This window comes from Rhinatrema bivittatum, chromosome 4, assembly GCF_901001135.1.
Source record: "Rhinatrema bivittatum chromosome 4, aRhiBiv1.1, whole genome shotgun sequence".
Taxonomy (NCBI): Eukaryota; Metazoa; Chordata; class Amphibia; order Gymnophiona; family Rhinatrematidae; genus Rhinatrema; species Rhinatrema bivittatum.
Genome location: NC_042618.1, coordinates 293,046,746 through 293,068,630, shown reverse-complemented (window position 1 = coordinate 293,068,630; position 21,885 = coordinate 293,046,746). Strand labels below are relative to the sequence as shown.

At 44.0% G+C, this 21,885-nt stretch overlaps 1 protein-coding gene across 1 annotated transcript in view; it reads right to left on the bottom strand.

Annotated features, from left to right (window-relative positions):
* The window catches only part of RYR3 (ryanodine receptor 3), a 1,291,138-nt gene that overhangs the window by 625,353 nt on the left and 643,900 nt on the right, over window positions 1-21,885 (bottom strand). Inside the window, 2 exon segments of the mRNA XM_029600192.1 lie at window positions 8,908-9,077; window positions 21,309-21,429. Coding sequence (XP_029456052.1) covers window positions 8,908-9,077; window positions 21,309-21,429 — 291 coding nt within the window.

The following is a 21,885-nucleotide window of genomic DNA, read 5'->3' as shown; positions in this document are numbered from 1 at the left end:
GATGGCTGGGTTCAGGCGAAGTGGTTCCTTCTTTCCCCTTTGTGTCCTCTCCAGAGGACCTTATGGTGGGGGTGCATACTCCACCTGGATCCCAGTTATGTGGCAGCTCATCCAGTGACCTAAGCATGTATGCAGGGCTTTACCCTTCTTCCTTAAGCCAAGCAGAAGAGAATGTTGGTCCCTGGTTGCCTGACATGTGCACCTTCCTCCAGCTTTGGTGATTGCTGTCTCTTTTGAGCATGAGACTATCCTGCTTGCTGCCTCAGGGGAGGTCAGGGTGGCTGCCCTTTTTGTTTTCAGTTGTGCTAAGGCCCAGAGGCACACCCCTTTCTGGCATGTGGTGCTTTTGCTGCATGATGGGATTTCTAGCATAGTTGGCGGAGCAGCTGTCTGGTTGATCCTACCAATAGAAAATGTAACCCGATCACCCTGTTGGTTACCAGTAAGCCTTGGGAAATGTTAGATAGAATAGGTTAGTGAATGGGGGAGGATCCATTCAGATTCAGTCCCTCCTTTTGAGGGGTCTGGGAATGGCCTTCCCCCTGTGAGGCTTTATAATAGCTCTCACCCAAGAGTCTGTGAGCAATCATTTATAATTTTTGGAGAGTTAGGAGGCAGTGAGAAGATTACCATTCTTTTGGGTTTTCCAGGCCCAGCTGGAGGAAACAGGATAACTCAGCTTGGGACTCCTGACCAGGGTCAGGAGGGTATTCCTTCCAGCCTACTGACTAGCTGGTTGGAATATCCCTCTGAGTTGTTTTCTGGATTTTGAGATTTTCATGATAGGAACCTTGCTGGACACCTGGGCTTTTCCTGGATTCAGGGAATGGGGAACCCTGTGTTTGGGATGCTCACCACCTGCCCATCTGAGGTGCTGACTCACTGCATGGGGTAATTCCAGTATTATTTTCAGTTAAGGGAAAAGAAAATTAAGTTGAGACATTCAGGATGAAGATTTTTTTTGGCTTCCCCTTCGCTTCTGCATTGGAGTAAGATAAGACATCTGCATCCAGGGTTCCCTTCCATTAAGGGTCCAAAGGAGCACATGAGAATGTGATAAACCTAAGTAATTGGAAAAGCTGCTAATCATAAGTAGAAGGACTGTAAAGATCCTAGTGGCCACTCATCTGGCGTTTTCAGCCCCTGGGGGGGGGGGGGGGAGAGTTTATTCTCTGTTCAAGGATTGAATTTTTGACTATTTTTGGAAGGAGTTTTCATGACCAGCTTAAGAGTTATCCTGCCCACTGGGACCTCCATTTCACCTAATCCAGGAGGGTGGACTGATCCCTTGCCTGCTTGAAAGGCTCCTGTTCAGATAGTGGTGGACACTGTAAACAAGGAGAGAGAGTCTGTGATGCTGGATAGTATATTTATTTATGCCATCTGTCAACTATTTTATCAGTATAAGACTTTAATTTTGGACACTAACCCAGTGCGTCCAGTGTATTTATTTGGGCATGAAGCACTCACAGAGAAGAGAAATTACCCTTCTCTCAGGGATAACCAGAAGAAAGTTAGTCATCCCACACTGGGCCCTGAAAGTAAACCTTTCCCCTCAGAAAAAAAGATCCATACCTTGGGAAAAGGGGCACAAAGAAAAGCTAGCCAGGGTCTCTGCCCCAAAGAGTTACAAATTATTTTCTGGCTCCACCCGTGCAGGACAGGCACACTGGGGTGGAATTACACATATGTTTCTTTCAAAGATTAAGTCATGCACGTGTAAGTACACATGTCAGCTGTAATGGAATTACTTAGCTTAAAGTTAAGGACGTAATCAAAAGCTACATTTTTAGTGGATTCAGTGTTCTCACACTGACACACATCGCAGGACTGTAACAACTGTGAGAACATAAGAGGTAAACACCAGGAGGTCAATATTCAAAATGCATTTAGCGCTATTTAGAGGGACAGGCAGGACTTATGCAGCTAAGTAGTGGCCGCTGAATATGCGCCCCTGTTCAGCGGCTGCCCGTTCCTTATATGGCTAAAATATATGAACAAAAAAAGTGGCCATGCACTGGGCGAATTGAGGGTAGAGAGAGTTAGACATATAATTTATATGGCTAACTACCAATATTCAGAGTTAGGTATTTGTACTAGAGGTGAAATTCTTAGACTAGTACAAGACAAAATAAAGTGAAAACATTTGTCAAGAATGTTTTCATTAATCAAGAATGAAAGTCAGAGTTTTGAAGGTGATCAGGTACCATCATAGTTCCGACAATAAATGATGCCAACTACCAATCCAGTGGTAGACTTACCAAGATGCTGCCGAACAGCTTCCGCGAAACCAAAGTCTTTGGGTTCCGAGGGAGTATAGTTGCAAAGCTGAAACTAAGGAAAGGCAGCACCAAAGCACCAACATAGGAAACTAAGGAAAGACAGCACCAAAGCACCAACATAGGAAACCTCACCTAGCCTGGACATGGAAAGGATTGACCAATTGATAGCTCTTTCTCAATTCTGTGGGTGGTGGTGCATGGCCGTTCTTAGTTGGTGAATGATTTGTCTGCTTAATTCTGATAACAAATGAGACTCCTCCATGCTAACTAGTTACGTGACACCCCCCCCCCCTCCCCCAGCAGTCAGAATCCAACATCTTAGAAGGACAAGTGGCATTCAACCACATGAGATTAAGCAAAACAGGTCTATGATATACTTAGATGTCCAGGGAAGCAGACGTGCTATACTGAATAGTTCAGCATATATCTACCCTTAACTAACAGGTGCAGGCAATCTGCTGAACCCTATTTGTGGTAAGAATTGGGGATTGCAATTATTTCCATGAATGAAGAATTCCCGGTATGTGCAGATCGCTACTCTTTGTATACACACTGCCTGACTCTACTACAGATTGAATAGTTTAGTGAGGGGTGAAGAAGGGGAGTTCGTCTCCTCACATTTCATGGGCATCAGGACACATGCTTGCTCTGACTACATTATATTGCCTCTCTACCCAGGTGGGGGCTTCAGATGCTGTAGGGCCAGCACCCTTCTTTTTCTTCTCATGGGAGCTGGCCCTAAAAGCAAAGGTGTCATATGGTAGAACATACATGCCCTGAGTGGTAGATAAATGCCTGGAATACTGGACCAGCTTGACATCCTGAGATGGAATAAATGGCATGCAGGTGCTATGTACGCCCCCACCCCCATCATGCAGGACATGGAGAAGTCCAGTTGAGCACCATTCCCTCTATGAATTCCAGATACTATCCTCCCTATTCCCCAAAGCTGGGCAAGGAGGATGGTGGAAGTTTAAAAACTTGAGCAGCCAGATGCAGCTGCTGTGAGGGGTGCTAATGTCTTGGGCCCAGCAGACATGGAAACACTCTGCTAAGGAATTTCTTCAGTTGTTGGGTTTCTGCTGCTATGGCTCAAAAGAAGAAAATGGTCATAGATCCAGGGTGGCATTGCTGCTGAAGAACATGATCCTTTGTATTGAGGGGATGGGAGCTTAATAGTTGGAAATAAAAGAACTAGATGGCCGGAAACCATGATCTTTTGTAAGGAAAACATAGGGCTTAATAGTAGGCCAACAGAAATAAAAGAACCAGATGACCAGAGAGTGTAAAGAGGATATAATATAGTAATGACGTGAGACAAGGACAAAATGGTCCATTCAGTCTGCTCAGCAAGCATCTCATGGTAATATCTACTGCGCCATGTAGGCTACCCAAGTTTTCTCTTAAGGGTAGTCTGTGCAGTTACATCCAATCCTTATGATGAGGGTAAAAATATTTACAAAGTAAAATGAAGCATATGTCTGCATATCAGTATCTCCTTGACTGTAAATGTCAGGGCCCATGTTGGTTGCCATCTGAATCCAATTCCCCTTTTTTCCCCCTTGCCACCAAAGCAGAGAATGATGTTGCAGTGATCTCAAAAGTATTAGGCTTATTGGTTGAGGATAGCAATCCTTGTGTTTCTGATAAGGGTAGTAACTGTCGCACTGAGTGTGTTACCCCCATGCACTTTTTTCTTCATTTCTGTTCTCTAGCCTTTAGGTATCCACAGTGTTTATTCCATGCCCCTTTGAAGTCTTTGACTGTTTTTGTTTTCACCACCTGTTCCAGAAGGGCATTCCAGGCATTTCCTGATGTTGGTTCTGCGTTGTCCCCACTGAAAGTTCATTCTGTGACCCCTAGTTCTACTGTTTTCTTTCCAATGGAAAAGGTTTGAAGTTTGTGCATCATTAAAACTTTTCAGGTATGTGAAGGTCTGTATCATATCTTCCCTGTACCTTCTCTCTTCCAGAGTAAACATATTTAGGTCCTTCAACCTCTCATAAGTTATTTGATGGAGATCCCACTCCATTCTGGTCACCCTTCTCTGGACCGCCTCCATCCTGTCTCTATCCCTTTTGAGCTATGGTCTCCAGAACTGAAAACAGCATTTTTCTGGGCTGTATTGAGAGAGGAATAGAGTGGAGCTTAATAGTGGGCCACCAAAAATAAAAGAATCAGATGGCCAAAGAGTTTGATCTTTTGTAAGGAAGGTGTGAGGCTTAATAGTGGGCCACCAGAAATTAAAAAACCAAATGGCCAGATAGTGTGATCCTTTGTAAGGTGGGCATTTTACTTAATTGGCTATCATAAATAAAAGAAGGAACTAGAGGCCGGAGAACATGATCCTTTGTAAGGAGGACAGGGGTGCTATTTAATAGTCAGTAAGAATTAGGGATGTGAATCGTTTTTTGACGATTTAAAATATCGTCCGATATATTTTAAATCGTCAAAAATCGTTAGGGCCACGATACAATACCAATTCCCCCGATTTATCGTTAAAAAATCGTAAATCGGGGGAAGGGGAGGGCAGGAAAACCGGCACACTAAAACCCCCTAAAACCCACCCCCGACCCTTTAAATTAAATCCCCCACCCTCCCGAACCCCCCCCCCCCAAATGCTTTAAATTACCTGGGGATCCAGCGGTGGTCCAGAACGGCGGCGGTCCGGAACGGCCCCCTCAATTGAATCCTTTTGTCTTCAGCCGGCGCCATTTTGCAAAATGGCTGCCGCAAAATGGCGGCGGCCATAGACAAAAACGATTCGACACAGGAGGTCGTTCCGGACCCCCGCTGGACTTTTGGCAAGTCTTGTGGGGGTCAGGAGGCCCCCCCAAGCTGGCCAAAAGTTTCTGGGAGTCCAGCGGGGTTCAGGAAGCGATTTCTTGCCGCGAATCGTTTTCCGTACGGAAAATGGCGCCGGCAGGAGATCGACTGCAGGAGGTCGTTCAGCGGAGGTTCCGGACCGCCGCTGATCGACTGCAGGAGGTCGTCCAGCGGGGGTCCAGAACGACCTCCTGCGTCGAATCGTTTTTGTCTATGGCCGCCGCCATTTTGCGGCGGCCATTTTGCAAAATGGCGCCACAAAATGGGGCTTAATACTTGCCCATCTGCATCTGCAGTGGGACTTAATGCTCACTCATTCAGAGGGATATCAAAAGAAAGGAGAGAACATGGAGGAGTAAGATTTTATTGGTTTATGGTAGATATAAAGAAAATAGATGCGACATAAAGAAAATAGATGGCGCAAAACCCCTAACACATCTACCCTCTCAACATTTAAGGGATTCTTACATCACTACAGGACTTCTATGCTACAAAAAAAAAAGGAATACTATGCTAACAAAATACACCACTTCCAGTACGATGCCCAGGCCCTATTTGCTTATGTAACACAAATCACTAAATCAACCCCTCCATCTATTCCAGATGAACAAGCTCTAACCAAGGCGAATGAGCTCGCTGCATTTTTTCAACAGAAAACTCTAAATACCCTCGCCCTCCTCCCTCCAAACACTACACCTCTCAAGTCAGGAGAGAATTCCAACTCCCTTAGTAGACCCAAGTTCGACAGTTTCGAATATATTTCCACCAAAGAGATCGAATCCCTCCTAAAAAAAACAGAAACCTTCTAGCCATCCGGCTGATAATATCCCATCGAAACTCCTGCTTCTCATCCCGAACACGATCTCAGGACCTCTGACAAGCATCATCAACGGCCTTCTAACTCAAGGAAGTTACCCAGACAGTCTAAAAAACGCTTCTCTCAAGCCCCTCCTCAAGAAACATAATTTAGACCCCAATGTTCTGGCGAATTTCAGACCCATTTCTAATCTCCCATTCGTTGCCAAACTTACAGAGAAACTGGTAAACACCCAGCTTTCTGAATATCTAGAGGACCATAATATCCTATTCCCTTCGCAATATGGTTTCTGCAAAGCACGCAACACGGAAACCCTCCTCATCTCACTTACAGATCATATCCTAATGGGGTTAGACAAAGGACATTCCTTTCTATTAGTCCTGTTGGACATCTCGGCGGCATTTGATACAGTCAACCACTCCATCCTTCTAGATCGCCTAGCAGATATCGGCATCTCTGGATCAGCCCAAAAATGGTTCAAGTCCTTCCTCAGCAATAGAACTTTTAAGGTCAAAATCAACAACAAAGAGTCTCCCCTAACAAATTCAACCATAGGTGTACCACAAGGATCCTCCTTATCTCCAACCCTCTTCAACATTTATCTTCTCCCCCTCTGCCAACTGTTATCGGATCTCAACTTAATTCATTATCTGTATGCAGACGACGTGCAGATTCTAATCCATATAACAGAATCTATCTCAAAAGCTCTTACCCATTGGAATAACTGCCTTCTTTCCATCACCAATCTACTTAACAGCTTAAACCTGGTCCTCAATGCCTCAAAGACAGAGCTACTCCTCATCTCCTCAAATGAAAACAATTTTCCGCCACCATCACCTCACAATTCTCACATTACCTGTAAGCATGTTAGAGACCTTGGGGCAATACTAGACAATCGACTAAACTTAAAGAAAATGGTCAACACAACCTCCAAGGATTGCTTCTACAGACTACAGGTTCTAAAACGTCTTAAACCATTACTATTTTTCCAGGACTTCAGGACAGTCCTACAAGCACTACTATTTGCCAAAATAGACTACTGCAGTGCACTCTTCCTAGGCCTCCCCAAATCTACCACCAAACCACTGCAGATGTTACAAAATGCGGCAGCGAGACTGCTGACCAGCACCAGCCGCGGCGAACACATCTCACCCATCCTCAGTAACCTACATTGGTTACCAGTAAATTTTAGAATCCTATACAAATCAATCACCCTAATTCACAAAACCATCCATCATCAACTTCAACTCGACTTGGAAACCCCATTCAAACTCCACTCCTCTAACAGACCAACTAGAGAGGTTCTCAAAGGCTCTCTACAATTTCCTCTGACTAAGGCCACACGTCTCTCCACGACCAAAGACAGAGCTTTTTCGATAGCAGGCCCATCTATTTGGAATAACATCCCTGCAAACCTCAGATTGGAACCCTGCCTCTTAACTTTCAGAAAAAGACTCAAGACGTGGCTCTTCCACCAAGCCTTCTCCGATCCTCCAGACAATCACTAATGGCTTCCACTCTCATCCGGCCTTGACATTTATTTTCATGAACTATGGACTCTGGTACCTCTAGGTTAAAGCACTTTCAAGCTTTAACCCGTTCTCTCTATCGTATCTTTCATAATTAATACTTGCCTTTATCTTCCTTCCAGCTTGTTTTTAAGCTTCCAAGTTCTTGACTCCCGTTGATTGTAACTTTGACTTATTCCTATCTATGGTTATTTATTGTTCACCTGAATTGTTCCTTCAGTTATACCCTCTGTTAAATGTAAACCGATCCGATATGGTTATTTACTATGAAGGTCGGTATAAAAAACTGTTAAATAAATAAAAATAAATATAATCCCCATGAAATAAAAGAGCTAGGGTCATTTTAAAATGACAGTACATCCTTATTAAATGCCATAGAGGTGACAACTCTCTACATATTCATTCATTCATTCATTCATTCATTCATTCATGAGATGTCAGTCCAGGAGAAAATACCAATGATTTGTCCCTTCACTTATAGCTGTTAGTCCATTTTATTATTTTAAACCAATTGCTGCTGAATTGTTGTCTGGATCTTAAAATTATTGAGTTGTTAAAGTTACCAAGGGAGTAGGTATGCTTAATCTAAAGTTCCTTAAATTTATTAGGTGTATTTTATATTAATTTGTCAATGACTAGCAAAGGGAAAGTAGCTAATCTGATTATAAAATCAGGGTTACTCACTTCTTTTACCTGAATTCCTAATTGACTTTCACAATGAAAAATTTCCCTCTTGTCTTTTCAACTGGATAAGTCTATAAAACAAAGAATGTGCTTGGGGTGGATGGGAGTTGGGGAGGAAAGACAAAGGAATAATCTATTTTAGTTTATAAGTTTTAAAGGTTCCCATATACAGAAATAATTTAGAGGTTGATATTCAAAAGCCATTTAGATGAATAACTTGAAAGCTTTCCATCTAAATGGCAAAACCAGGCATATTCAATCACATGGATGCATTCCGTGGATGGGCAGGAGGCTTTCTGGGAAGGAGAAGTGTTAGCTGGATAAGTTATACGGCTAACACCAATATTCAGCATTAGCTGACCTGTCCTAAAGATAGTCTGATAGCTGGGCATATTCAGCGGTACAGCCTCGCTGTTGAATATAACCTTATAGTTAGCCGGATAAAGTTATCTGGCTAACTAGCCAAGCTGCACAGCAGCTGAAACATACCCATTAGTTTAACTTTTAAAGGCTTTCACAAACAGGAATAATCTTTCTAGTAAATTCTGCATTGATTGATGAATGGAACATAGCTCTCTAAAGCTAGTAACAAATGTAATAAATTAGTTCTGTTAAAAGATACCTTCTTCAAATTGTTTGCTGACCTTTATTTCTCCTAATACTTCTTGCAGAAATTAGACTATAACAGGTATAGCAGTACTGATTTCATGTACTGCCTGCAGTGTGAGGAATATTAAAAAAAAGATATGAACATAATAAGGTTACTTACTGTGTCTAGAGAGGCAGAAGCTCTTAAATCTGGTAAAAATGCAACTTCCAAAAGATGAAGAAGAAAGCTTTGATCTTTTATACCATAGACCCGGTCTAGGAAGAGTACCATGGGTGCTTTGTGCTCAGGACAGAAGCTGGCAGACATATCAGGCTCACAAACACTGCCATCTAGTAAAAAAATAAAACCGTTTACTGCAAATTGGGAAATATGGATAAGCTGCAGAACATCAGAACTTAACACAGATTATTTTACACTTTTGAGATTCTAGAAAGCAAATGTTACTTACTTGTAATGTGTTCTCTTAGGAAAGCAGATAGAAGTCCTTATAGATAAGGTGACATCATCCAGTGGATCTCAGCAGGCGGTTTACTTCTTAGCTTATAGAAACTTTTTTCATGCTCTACTGAGCACGTGCATGCCATTCTTCATCATAGACATGGCATGAGGCCCCTTCTATTCTTAAAATAGCTAACAATATTAGGAGCCAACTCCAAGGAGAAGAGTAGGTTCTATAAGACTTACATCCTACTGTCCTCAGAAAACATTTTGCTTTCTCTGAGAACAAGGAGGACATGAAGTCCTCACAAGTATGAAATCACTAGCTACAGGCTGTCTTCAATTGAAAAAAGGAGGAAAACATTCAGAATAAATAATTTCAATAGGAAAAGTGTTTTTTTGTGTGACAGCAAGCCATTTATTTTATATGTGTTTTTTTAGAAGACAGCCTAGAAAACAATAGTAACGGACCCTAAGGAGGATGAAGATGGATTCTAAACTTCAAATAGACTCTGCAGACCAAACTTACTGTCACTCTGGAAGTTTTTAAACAATATGGCTGATGTAATAAAACCTGTGCTAAAATATAGCATGGGTTTTACTTAACGTATGCATTAAAAACAAGAGTCCCTGCAGGATGCAGTAAGCTAATGGAATGCAAATCAAACAGGAGTAAAAAAAAAAGGCCTGCGGAACATAAAAGTGCGCTTAAATGTGAGTTAACCTGAAAAATCTGCACTAATGCAGAAAAGTGCTTTAAAACAGGAATAAGGAGGTAAGTGCTTGAAGTTGGAAGGAGGGTGACCAAAATTGTATTTTATTTATTTGTTTATTTATTTATTTATTTAGGCAATTTGTATACCGAACATATCATATGCACTTCACGTTGATTTACATAAAAGTTGGATAAGTCATTAACACTTTATCCCAAAAACTCGTGATAAAATGAAATTAAAATGAAACATAATTAAATTAAACCCCATATAGCCAATAAATTAAATATATAGCTCTTAATAACAATCTTGACTAAAATCTCAACTAAAAAGTTACAAAATAATAAAATACAATTTAAATTGATCTTGCAAGACTGTTACTGGGCATCCCAATCTGGGCACAATCTTACATACAAGGCAATTTGGGCAAGGTATGCCAAGTGAAATCAAAGGGTAAGCTCTCTAGGGCAGGCAGCTACAGCCAAACAGTAAGCTCTTAATAGCTGTAGTTACCCGTTCTAGAGAGCTTACCCATTGCTTTCCCTGTATGGCTGGAGAATAACTAATGCCTTCTTTTACATTGGATTTGCATGCCCCCCATCCCCCCCCCCCCCCCCGCACTAATCTCAGTGCTGGTTTTTTTTCTTGTTTTAGTGCACATTTTTTAGGAGTTAAAACTCTTAACTTACTCCAGAAAAATGTACACTAAAACAGGAGTAAAAACCTATGTTAATGTTGGCATGCCTTATTACATCAGCCTCTGTGTTTTGTACATGTTTGGACCAAATTCCATCTTGCAGCTTCGCAAATCTCCTCTACAGAGGCCAATCTCAGGTGGCTCTGCATGGATCTGATGCTATGAGCCTTCACAAGCTTGGTTAGGCATATCAGAAAAGGAAGTAATATCCTGTCAAAATGGCAGTTCCAGGCTTGTTGGGATCAAAAGAAACAAAGAACTAAGAAGACTTTCTAAGGGCTTCATTCTGCTCCAGAAAGAAGGCTAAGGCTCTTTTGTAATCCAAACTGTGCAAGCCTAGTTCACTTGTTTGGACATGTGGCCAAGGGAAGAATGCTTGCCAACCTATTTGTTAGCACTAGGAAAAAATTTGATGGAGGTTTTTCGGTACAGAATAAGGGCCCTGGTATGGATGCCAAAATAATGAAGTGGAATCCTTCACTTTCATTGGATAGGGGAATTAGATAATGGTCTGTCTCCCTAGCCTCAAAGGGTTCTCAATGTCAAGAAGATTGATGTCTCCTCAATTAGAATGCACCAGTAGTGTCCAGTGCAGCGCCTGGGCCCTCTGATGTTGATGGGCCAGACTTACTTTTTCATGAAATCTGTAAAGGAAGAACATCCTCTGAGAGTCATCTTCCTACATGTGGAACATTCTGAAATGTCATGATCATCCCCCAGGCAGAGCCCACATCTGTCATAAGATCCATGATAGTGTTATTATTTGTGATAATTGTGGGTAGATCCTTGGGCCGGTGGCAGATAACCACACCCACGGGGGAATATCCCGAGAGGGGCCACCGGTCAGGCTCAGCGTTGGAGACAGACACACACTAGCTCTTTTATTAAACTGTATAGTGAACCACCAGAGGTGGCAGTAGTGAGCTGGAAGAGCCCGGCTGGGCTGCAAGCTTTATTGCCAAGAGCTCTTTATCGCCAATCCCATAGTTTTTCTCGGATGGAGAAAATCTTCGTGAGAAGAAGGAACAGGAATGTAAGGCTTTTGAATCTCTTGTTTGGCTCAACACAGCCCCTACACCCACATCTGAAGCATCAACTTCGACGATAAAGGGCTTGTTGGGGTCTGGATGCCGCAAGTACGGTTCTGTGGAGAAGGCAGTCTTCAATTTCTCGAATGCAGAAATGGCCTCCGCTGACCATTTTGAAGTGTTGGCACCCTTGCGAGTCATCATAGTCAAGGGTATGGTTAAAAAAGAATAGTTCTTTATAAAGCTTTGATAATAGTTGGTGAACCCCAGGAATCTCCTTAAAGCCTTCAGGCTGGTAGGTTGGGCCCAATTCTTGATACTTTCAAGTTTGTGAGGGTCCATTTGGAAGCCTTCTTTTGACACTATGTAGCCTAGACAGTTTGGCGTACAGCCGTTGTTCGCGAAGACGGTGGAATACTTGTTTGACATCTGCAATGTGGGTATCCAGATCCTGGGAGAAGATTAATATGTCGTCCAGGTAGACCACAAAATTCTTGTACAGCAGACCCCGCAAGATGTCGTTTATCATATTTTGGAAAATGGCGGGTGCATTGCACAACCCGAACGGCATTACTAGATACTCAAAGTGGCCGTCTCGCGTGTTGAAGGCCGTTTTCCATTCATCGCTGCTCCGAATGTGAATGAGGTTGTAGGCCCCCTTCAGGTCAAGCTTTGAAAATATCTTGGCCCCTTGTAGCCGGTCAAACAGCTCCGAGATTAATGGCAAGGGGTAAGGGTCTTTGATCGTGATTTCGTTTAGACCTCGGTAATTGATACATGGACGTAGGGTACCATCCTTCTTCCCCACAAAGAAAAAGCCTGCGCTGTCTGGCGACTTTGATGGTCTGATAAATCCCTTCTGGAGATTTTCTTCAATGTATTCCGACATTGCTTTATTCTCAATGGCTGAGAGAGGGTACACCCGTCCTTTCGGTGGCTCAGCATTGGGCTTCAGTCTTATGGCACAGTCATAGGGTCTATGTGGAGGAAGAATATCAGCTGCTTATTTGGAAAATACATCCCCGAAGGATGCATATTGTGGCCGCAGTACTGGCATTACTGGAGTAGTAGGCATGCAAATAATAGGTGAGATCTCCTTAAGGCACTTCCCGTGACATTCTGGGCCCCAGCGGGAGAGATCCAAGGATGCCCAGTCAAATTGGGGTTGGTGCACTTGCAACCAGGGTAACCCCAAGACGATAGGGTGCATGGCCCTTTCCAGTACAAAGAAGGAGAGCGATTCCATACGGAGAGCTCCGGTGCGGAGAGTAACTGGTACAGTTAAGGCAAGTCACGTCGCCCGGTAAGGGCTCTCCATGAATGGAGGATAACAGTAGTGGATCTTTCAACTTGATGATGGGAATCCTCAAGTATTCCACTAGATGTCTAATAATGAAGTTGCCTCCTGCTCCTGAATCCACTAGGGCAGGAGTCTGAACCGTAACTGGTCCGTAGGCATAGTGAGACCTAAGAACAGTCCACCTGCAGGACTTAGGCCCTGTCCATTTTCCGGACGAATGGAGCATGTGGAGACATCGTGGCCGGGCTGACCACAGTACATGCAAAGGCCGCACCTCTTCTGAAGTCTTCTCTCTTTGGATGTCAAATGTCCATGACCAAGTTGCATTGGTTCATCTTTATCAGCAGCAGGGATTACTGGAACCATCTGAGGTGCAGGTATAGTACCAGCCTATTTCAATCCAGGTAACACCTTGGACCGGAGTTCCTTCACCTTGTCCCAGAGCCGGTGATCAATCCGAGTGGCCAAGGCTACTAATTCATCCAGCGAGTCAGGTGTTTCACGAGCAGCCAGCTCGTCCTTTAAATGGTTATCAAGGCCTCTGAAAAAGAGAGTCTTGAGACATTTGGGGTCCCAGGAGAGTTCCACTGCAAGAGTTTTAAACTCTATGGCAAATTCAGCCAATGATCTGTTGCCTTGCTTCAATTCAACCAAAGCAGAACCGGTGACAGAAGTTCAAGCAGGGTCATCGAAAATGGATTTAAACAAGTCCATAAATCCTCCTATGTCCTGCAAAATGGGATCCTTGCGTTCCCACAAGGTAGATGCCCAAGACAAGGCCCTACCATCCAGGTATGAAAGGATGTAGGTAGTCTTGGAGAAAGCCGTAGGGAATAAAGATGGCTGTAAGGCAAAATGCATGCAGCACTGGTTTAAAAAGCCCCGGGTCTTCTGAATTTCTCCGGAAAAACGAATTGGAGCCGCCAGTGGTACAGCAGTCTTTAAGGTTACCTCCTGTAACTGACCTTCATGGCTGGAAGCTGTGCCTTGAACCTTCTGTGTGTGTAGCTGATGAAACGCTGAAGTAAGCTTCTCCAAGGCGTCTTGCTGCTCTAAATGCGCAGAACCAGGCCCGGTATGGCCTGCAAGGCATTGAGCTGTGCCGGATCCATGGAGTTAGCAATCTGTTATTATTTGTGATAATTGTGGGTGGATCCTTGGGCCGGTGGCAGGTGACCATGCCCATGGGGGAAGATCCCAAAAGGGGCCACTGGTCAGGCTCAGAGTTGGGAGACAGACACACACTAGATCTTTTATTAAACTGTATAGTGAACCACCAGAGGTGGCAGTAGTGAGCTGGAAGAGCCCGGCTGGGCTGTAGTCCCTCAGGCACTGGAACAGCGATCCAAGGATGGCAGAGCTGTAGAGAAACTGAATATAGTAAGTAGGCAGAGTATGCAGAGTTCAGGAACAGAACCTTGATGGTAACACACAATAGTCTCTTGAAGCAGCCCAGAGGCTGGAATGAAGTAGGCCCTGGAGGAGCAAGTACCTGATTCCAGGGAAAGTTCTGAGAGAGAGATGGTAACTCATTGGTGTTGTAGGCAGCGGTAAATTCCTGGCAGAAGTTGTATTTGGTAGCAGGTCCGGGAACGTGGGCCCTCGAGGAGCGAGTACCAGTTCCAGACTGTGACCTGAAAAGCAAGAGAGAGAGCGAGGCCCCCGAGGAGTGGGTACCCCTGGTAAAGTCCGAGGAGGCAGAGTAGCAAGGTATGTGGAGAGCGAATCCCATCCGCAGCGATACCTGGAGGAAGCTGGGTAAACGTAACCTTTGCTAACTCGAATAGCTAGCAAAACAAAAGACCTTAAGTATCCCGTGAGTATGACGTTGTCTCAAGGGGACACCCCTGAGGTTCGCGCCACAGCTGCTACTTGAGTCGTGGCCATGCCACGTGCGCGCCCTTAGGCTTCAGGAGAACATGGCGGAAGGCAGCGTCTAGCCGGTTCGGGGACGCCAAGATGATGCTGCGGCAGCCAAACTTCCATCAACCAAAGAGGGAGTCGCAAAAGAGGTAAAGTGGGTGGAGTGGAGACGTCGGGCAGCGACGGTCGCAACAGATAGGCATGATGTGTCTGCCGTGAGGTCACATTTTGGAGCCAATGAGCCTCTTCTCTTTTTGGAACATCAGTCTAAAGAGAAATCTAATGACTCAATTTTAAGAAAACCCAACCGATGTAGTCTGATGCAACGATACTGATGCATACAGCAGCTGCCCAAAAATTCAAGAAAAGAACATGAGTGAAAAATCTACCTATTGAATCTAAGATGGCTGCAGTAAGGTGACCTGAGAGACAGTGGGGTAAATTTTATAAATTTACACGCGCGCATACTTTTGTTCGTGCACTAGGCGCGAACAAAAGTACGCTGGATTTTATAAGATACGCGCGTAGCCGCGCGTATCTTATAAAATCCGGGGTCGGCGCGCGCAAGGGTGTGCACATTTGTGCAACCTGTGCGCGCCGAGCCTGGCGCGCGCTGCCTGTTCCCTCTGAGGCCGCTCCGAAATCACAAATGCTCTATGTACTTAATGTATTATTATTTATGACATCATTATCAACACAGAACAATACCAGTGAGTAGGATGTACATTGTGTCATGCTTGCCAGGATAGTATGTTGGTGACCCTAAAACCGAGGATCACCAACTTATCAACTTCAGAGAACTGTATGTCAAATGTCTGTACTTATTTATTTCAATAAACAATCTTAAATGTAAAATAGTTATTCTTGCTATGGTAAATTTTCAAAGCCCATCACATGCATCAGTTAGGGGATATGTGAAAATGTCAGGCCAGTGTGCGCCGAGCAGATTTTTAAAGCCACCCGGATATGTATCTTTCGCTGCATGCACAAAATGTTTTTTTATAAAAAAAAGGGTGGGATGTGGGCATTCCTGGATTTCACATAGAAATTAGGAGTTAATATTTACGTGCACAAGCACGTGCTGTGTCCCCTGCTGCATAACTTTACTTCTGCTGTGGATGGTGAGTAAGCCATAAAACAAAAAGAAATAAACAGATCAACGGGGTTTTAAAGGTCGGGTCTAACAGCAGAGAAGGGAGGCTATTTAACTAGGAGGGGTTTGGAAGTCCTATCCCTTATTTGTGCAAACTGGGAAGAAACTGGGAAAACTGGTGATAGTGTCAGCACGTGTGTCTTTTAAAATCTCCCCATTTAGTCGGTAGAAGCAGCATCTGCGTGCATAGGCGCACGTTCACTTAAAATTAAGCACACGTGTGCAGGTCAGCCAATTTTATAACGTGATGCAAATACGTGTGTTTGTTCTAAAATAGCTACGTCCCTGGCTGTGAGCCAGCAAACACGCACACTTGTGCCCGCACACTTGTTTAAATGTTACCATCCCTATGAATATGATTTTACTATTATGATTGATGTTTTATATCTCTTGATTTTATTATTTAATACTTTATGAAGAATGGTAACATTTCTCTTTTTCCATTGTTTTTCTGTATGTAGAGGGTGGCTTGATGGACTCTCTACCTGGGTAACAAGCTAGGTTGAGAGAACATTGCATAAATCTCAACTTTGAGTGAGTTTCTTCACTCCGAGGGTCATCAAATCTTCACAAGAGAGCACTGTTCTGTTCGTATGTCTCACTTTGAATGTCAAAGTGGCCCCTAACCCCTACACAGTGTAGGCTACACTAATACCTAGAGCTCACCTCGAGTTACTAGGTAGGCCTCCCACAGAGATATAAATACCTATCTAGGGTTAGGGTATTACAGCTAGGTTCTCACTCTCTCTCTCTCTCTTCTCTCTCTCACTCTCAATAAGACATCACATGGATAAGCCCACTCCTCCTCTTTTTCAGATTTGCATCACACCATGCGTTATGGTGCTATCGCATGCATTAAAGGCATTTTCACATGCGATAAGCCCTTAATGCATGCGAAAATGCCTTCTAGCATTTTGATAAATGACCCCCATAGATTGCTGGAGGGAGCTAGGCTTTATTTGGTGGATAGGGGACAGAGACTGAATGAAACGGGGGTGGGGCAGCACAGTAATTGTTTGCACAGGGCAGCAAAAAAAGCTAGCATTGGCCCTGGGCTGGGGTCAACATGTGTGTGTGTGTGTGTGTGTATAGGAGAGGGTATGGAACTACCCAGTGAGTGTGTGCATGTATGGAGAAGATGGAATGGAGTCAGCCTGAGTATGTGTGTGTGAGTATGTGGAGGAGAGGGAATGGAACCAGTGTGTATGTGTGTTTGTGTGTATGGGAGAGGGAGTGGAATGAGCCTGCCTGTGCTGGGGGGGGGGGGGGGAGGGGGGGAGGGGTTAGAACCAACCAGTGTGAGTTAGGGATGTGCATTCATTGGGCCATTCATTTCAATAATTTTGGCATTGTGTGCGTATCTCCCAATCAGAAGGGAAACATATGTATGGGGAAAAATAACCCATGCTATAGTTATATAATGTTAGGTTCCATATTGGGAGCTACCACCCAGGAAAGTGATCTAGGCATCATGGTGGATAATACATTGAAATCGTCGACTCAGTGGACTGTGGCAGTCAAAAATGCAAACAGAATGTTAGGAATTATTAGGAAGGGAATGGTGAATAAAATGGAGGATGTCATAATGCCTCTGTATTTCTCCAATGTGAGACTGCACCTTGAACACTGTGTACAATTCTGGTCACCGCATCTCAAAAAAGATATAGTTACGATGGAGAAGGTACTGAGAAGGGCGACCAAAATGATAAAGAGGATGGAACAGCTCCCCTATGAGGAAAGACTAAAGAGGTTAGGACTGTTCAGCTTGGAGAAGAGACTGCTGAGGAGGGATATATAGAGGTGTTTAAAATCATGAGAGGCCTAGAACGAGTAAATGTGAATTGGTTATTTACTCTTTCGGATAATAGAAGGACCAGGGGGCACTCTATGGGCTGGATTTTCAAAGAGTTATGCGCGCTGGGCCTATTTTAAAAAAGGCCGTCGACACGTGTAAAGCCCCGGGACGCGTGTAGGTCCCGAGGCTTTACTAAAGGGGTGGGAAGGGGGAGGGGCATGGGTGGGAAGGGGTGGTCTGGGGGGGGGCAGGGCGGGGGCAGAGGCTCCCGGCATAGCAGCCATTTACAGTCTCTGGCTTCTCTCACGAGGCTTAACTCTCTTTCTAGCCGACAATTTTAAAGTATTATCCACTATGATGCTAGATCGTTTTCCTGGGAGGTAGCTCCTAATATGGAACCTAACATCGTGTAACTACAGCAAGGGTTATTTTTCCACATTAAATTTAATCTGCCATTTGGATGCCCAATCTTCCAGTCTTGCAAGGGCCTCCTATAATGTATCACAATCCACTTGTGATTTAACTACTCTGAATAATTTTGTATCATCCATAAATTTGATAACCTCACTCATCATATTCTTTTCCAGATCATTTATATATATATATATATATATATATATATATTGAAAAGCACCGGTCCAAGTACAGATCCCTGAGGCACTCCACTGTTTACCCTTTTCCACTGAGAAAATTGACTATTTAATCCTACTCTCTGTTTCCTGTCTTTTAACCAGTTTGTAATCCCATGACTTTTTAGTTTTCTTAGAAGCCTCTCATGAGGGACTTTGTCAAACGCCTTCTGAAAATATACATGCTATTGTGATATTTTTATTTCAAAAGACTATACTTTGAAGGTCATTTGTCAAGTAAAAGCTTTTATTATAAACTCATAATTTAAAATTGTGTGTGGAGAAGGCCATTGTGTGTGGGGGGAGGCTGGGCAAAAGCTGTAAGATTCACTTAGGATGCCTAATACCCCTACTCTGACCCTGATTAGAAAAAGAATGCAAATTAAATGTAAAAAAAAAAAATAATATCAGAATAAGGAGGGCCCAGCACAGTAATTGTTCACATAGGGCTGCAAAAAAGTTAGCACTGGCCCTGCGCTGGCAGGGTTCCCATCCCTTTCCAGTGAAAAGAGACCACTCGTGGTGGTGCCCTGTGCTCCCCTTCCCCCCACCATCACCTGCCATGTGCTAGCAGGTGATGGTGGGGGGAAGGGGAGCCAGGGGGGCGCAGAGGAGACAACACAAATGCATTAGCCCTTGGGCAGCGGAGACAATCACTAAGGGGTAGATTTTAAAAAAGGGCGCCTTCGCGTACTTTTGTAGGCGCATCAGGCGCAAACAAAAGTACGCTGGATTTTAGTAGATACGCGCGTAGCCGCTAAAATCCTGGATCGGCGCACGCAAGGCTGCCGATTTCGTGTAGCCGGCGTGCGCCGAGCCGCGCAGCCTACCTCTGTTCCCTCCGAGGCCGCTCCGAAATCGGAGCGGCCTCGGAGGGAATTCGCTGTCGCCTTCCCCTCACCTTCCCCTCCCTTCCTCTACCTAACCAACCCCCCCGGCACTGTCTAAACCCCCTCCCCTACCTTTGTCGGGGGATTTACGCCTCCCGGAGGGAGAAGTAAATCCCCGCGCGCCAGCGGGCCGCTAGCGCGCCGAGACGCGACCCGGGGGCGGTTCCGGAGGGCACGGCCACGCCCCCGGACCTCCCCGGGCCAAAACCATGCCCCCGGGCCCGCCCCTGAAATGCCGCGTCCCGCCCCGAAAACGCTGCACCGATCGGCCCCGCCCCGACACGCCCGCCTCGAAAAACCCCGGGACTTACGCGAGTCCCGGGGCTCTGCGCGCGCCGGCAGGCCTATGTAAAATAGGCGCGCAAGGCCCTGCTCGCGTAAATCTGGGCGGATTTACGTGAGCAGGGCTCTTAAAATCCGCCCCTAAGCCTCTGCCTACATGAGATGCCATGCTTTCGGCTGTTAGGCACCAAAAATTTGGAACTAAGGACCACTAATCTTGTGCCTGGAGCAGTGCTACCTTAAGCTCAGAAAAAAAGTTAAATGATGACTTTTCAACCAGGCCTTCCCCTAGGACCCACATCTTTGATCCAACTTTCTGAGCCTTCTACAAAGGACTGTGTTATACACAGCAGAGACACAACTGGATCCTGAAACTATCACAAATGGGTTTTCCTATTGTTCTCAATGCTGCCTTAATAGTATTGCTTCATTAACATACAAAACTGCAGGGAGAGAGGACTCAGAACCATATTCAGGAAATATTTCTTAATGGAGAGGATGGTGGATGCCTGGAATGCCCTTCCAGAAGAGGTATTGATAGTGAAAACAGTAAACAAATTCAAAATGGCGTGAGATGAATACTGTGGATACTTAAAAACTAGAGGTTGTAAATGAAAGAAAGGGCGCATGTGAGTAATCTGCATGGAGTAGCAATTACTACCATTAACAGAAGGCATGGGGCTTACTACCCTTAACCAATTAGCCTTGACTCTTGTGAAGCAACTGCTTTAATGGTGGAGGAAAAAGGGGAATTGGACTCAGGTGAAAGCTGATGCTGGGCCCCAACTTTTATGGTCCAAGGTACTGATACACAGATATTAGTGTAAAGTACAGGACTGCTTCTACAGCCATGTCCAAAAGCAAAGCACATTCAAGCAGCATTGTCTGAATTATCAAGAAGGCTGCTCACCCTGTAAAAATGTTGCTAGCAGTAATTTTCTTATGGGTTTGACAGTTGCTTGGTTTTGATTGTAAATATTGATACCCTTAACATAAGGCTTGATGGTAACCTGCGTGGATCGGCAGTTACTGCCCTTAACAAAATTCTTAAAGGTGAACTGCACAAAGCAGCAATTACTACCATAAGAAACGGGGCAGAGTGGATGGCCTATTTGGTCTTTTTCTTCTGTCATTACTATATTATTATGTTTATTAATTGCAAATTCTGATTTGAATGTAAACTCTTCTAATGCCTCTGATCATTTACATGTATTGTAATCTGCCTTGAGACCAACTTTGGGAAAATGCAGAATATCAAATGCTTATAAATAAATAAATAATAAGCTACTCCTCCACTTAATTAGTACAGCTCTTCGCCTGTGAACTGCACAGTATTTACGGTAACAAATAGTAGGCAGTAATACATCATGTACCAATTCAATATTTTTTTTGGCACGCGACTGTTTTCAGCAGCTCTTCAGTAATTGCTCTAAACTCCTGCAAGTAGTCCAGCTAACAAAATCCAAAAGTCACCTCATACACATTTAATACAATTGAAGCATAATGGATATTCCATAAATGACATCACATGCATGGCACAAATCAATCCTCTATTCCATCTTGAATTTTCTTCCTTTTTCCGATAAACTGGTAAAGAAGCAGTAATGAAGAGCTCAGTACTGGAGGAAGGGGTGAGGGCATGCCATCTGAGTTCTGGGGACACAAGATAGCCTGGCACAACAATCCATAGAGGAGAGAAGGGCATAAAACAGAGTATAACAGTATAAATAGAAAGCTACTGTAGAATTAATGGGGGAGTCTGTGTGACTCACCTTTGATGAAGGTTGGTAGTTTCAGCGGTATACTAATAATTCCAACCAAATCTTCCATAGGTACTAAAGACCGAAGGATAGAGCGAATCCGAATAGCTTCACCTTTCCCGGTCTGGATCAGCTGTTAAGTGGAAATAAATAATCAGCCATAAATCAGCATGAGGAATTATTTGAAACATTTCATACAATCTTCAGGTCTTTGTAGCTGAAAGGAATTGCTACTTAGTCTTCTGATGCAAAAATTGGGCAGAGTGAATCACCAAGTTCTCAGCTGTGCAAATGTGAAGACACATCAAAAGCTATGACTCAAAATTCAGATTATTCTTACATACCATCACTCATAATGCAATAACATAGATTATTCAAGGTACAATATTTCCCTTACATACTATCATAAGAACATAAGAACATAAGAAAATGCCATACTGGGTCAGACCAAGGGTCCATCAAGCCCAGCATCCTGTTTCCAACAGTGGCCAATCCAGGCCATAAGAACCTGGCAAGTACCCAAAAACTAAGTCTATTCCATGTAACCATTGCTAATGGCAGTGGCTATTCTCCAAGGGGGTCATTTTCA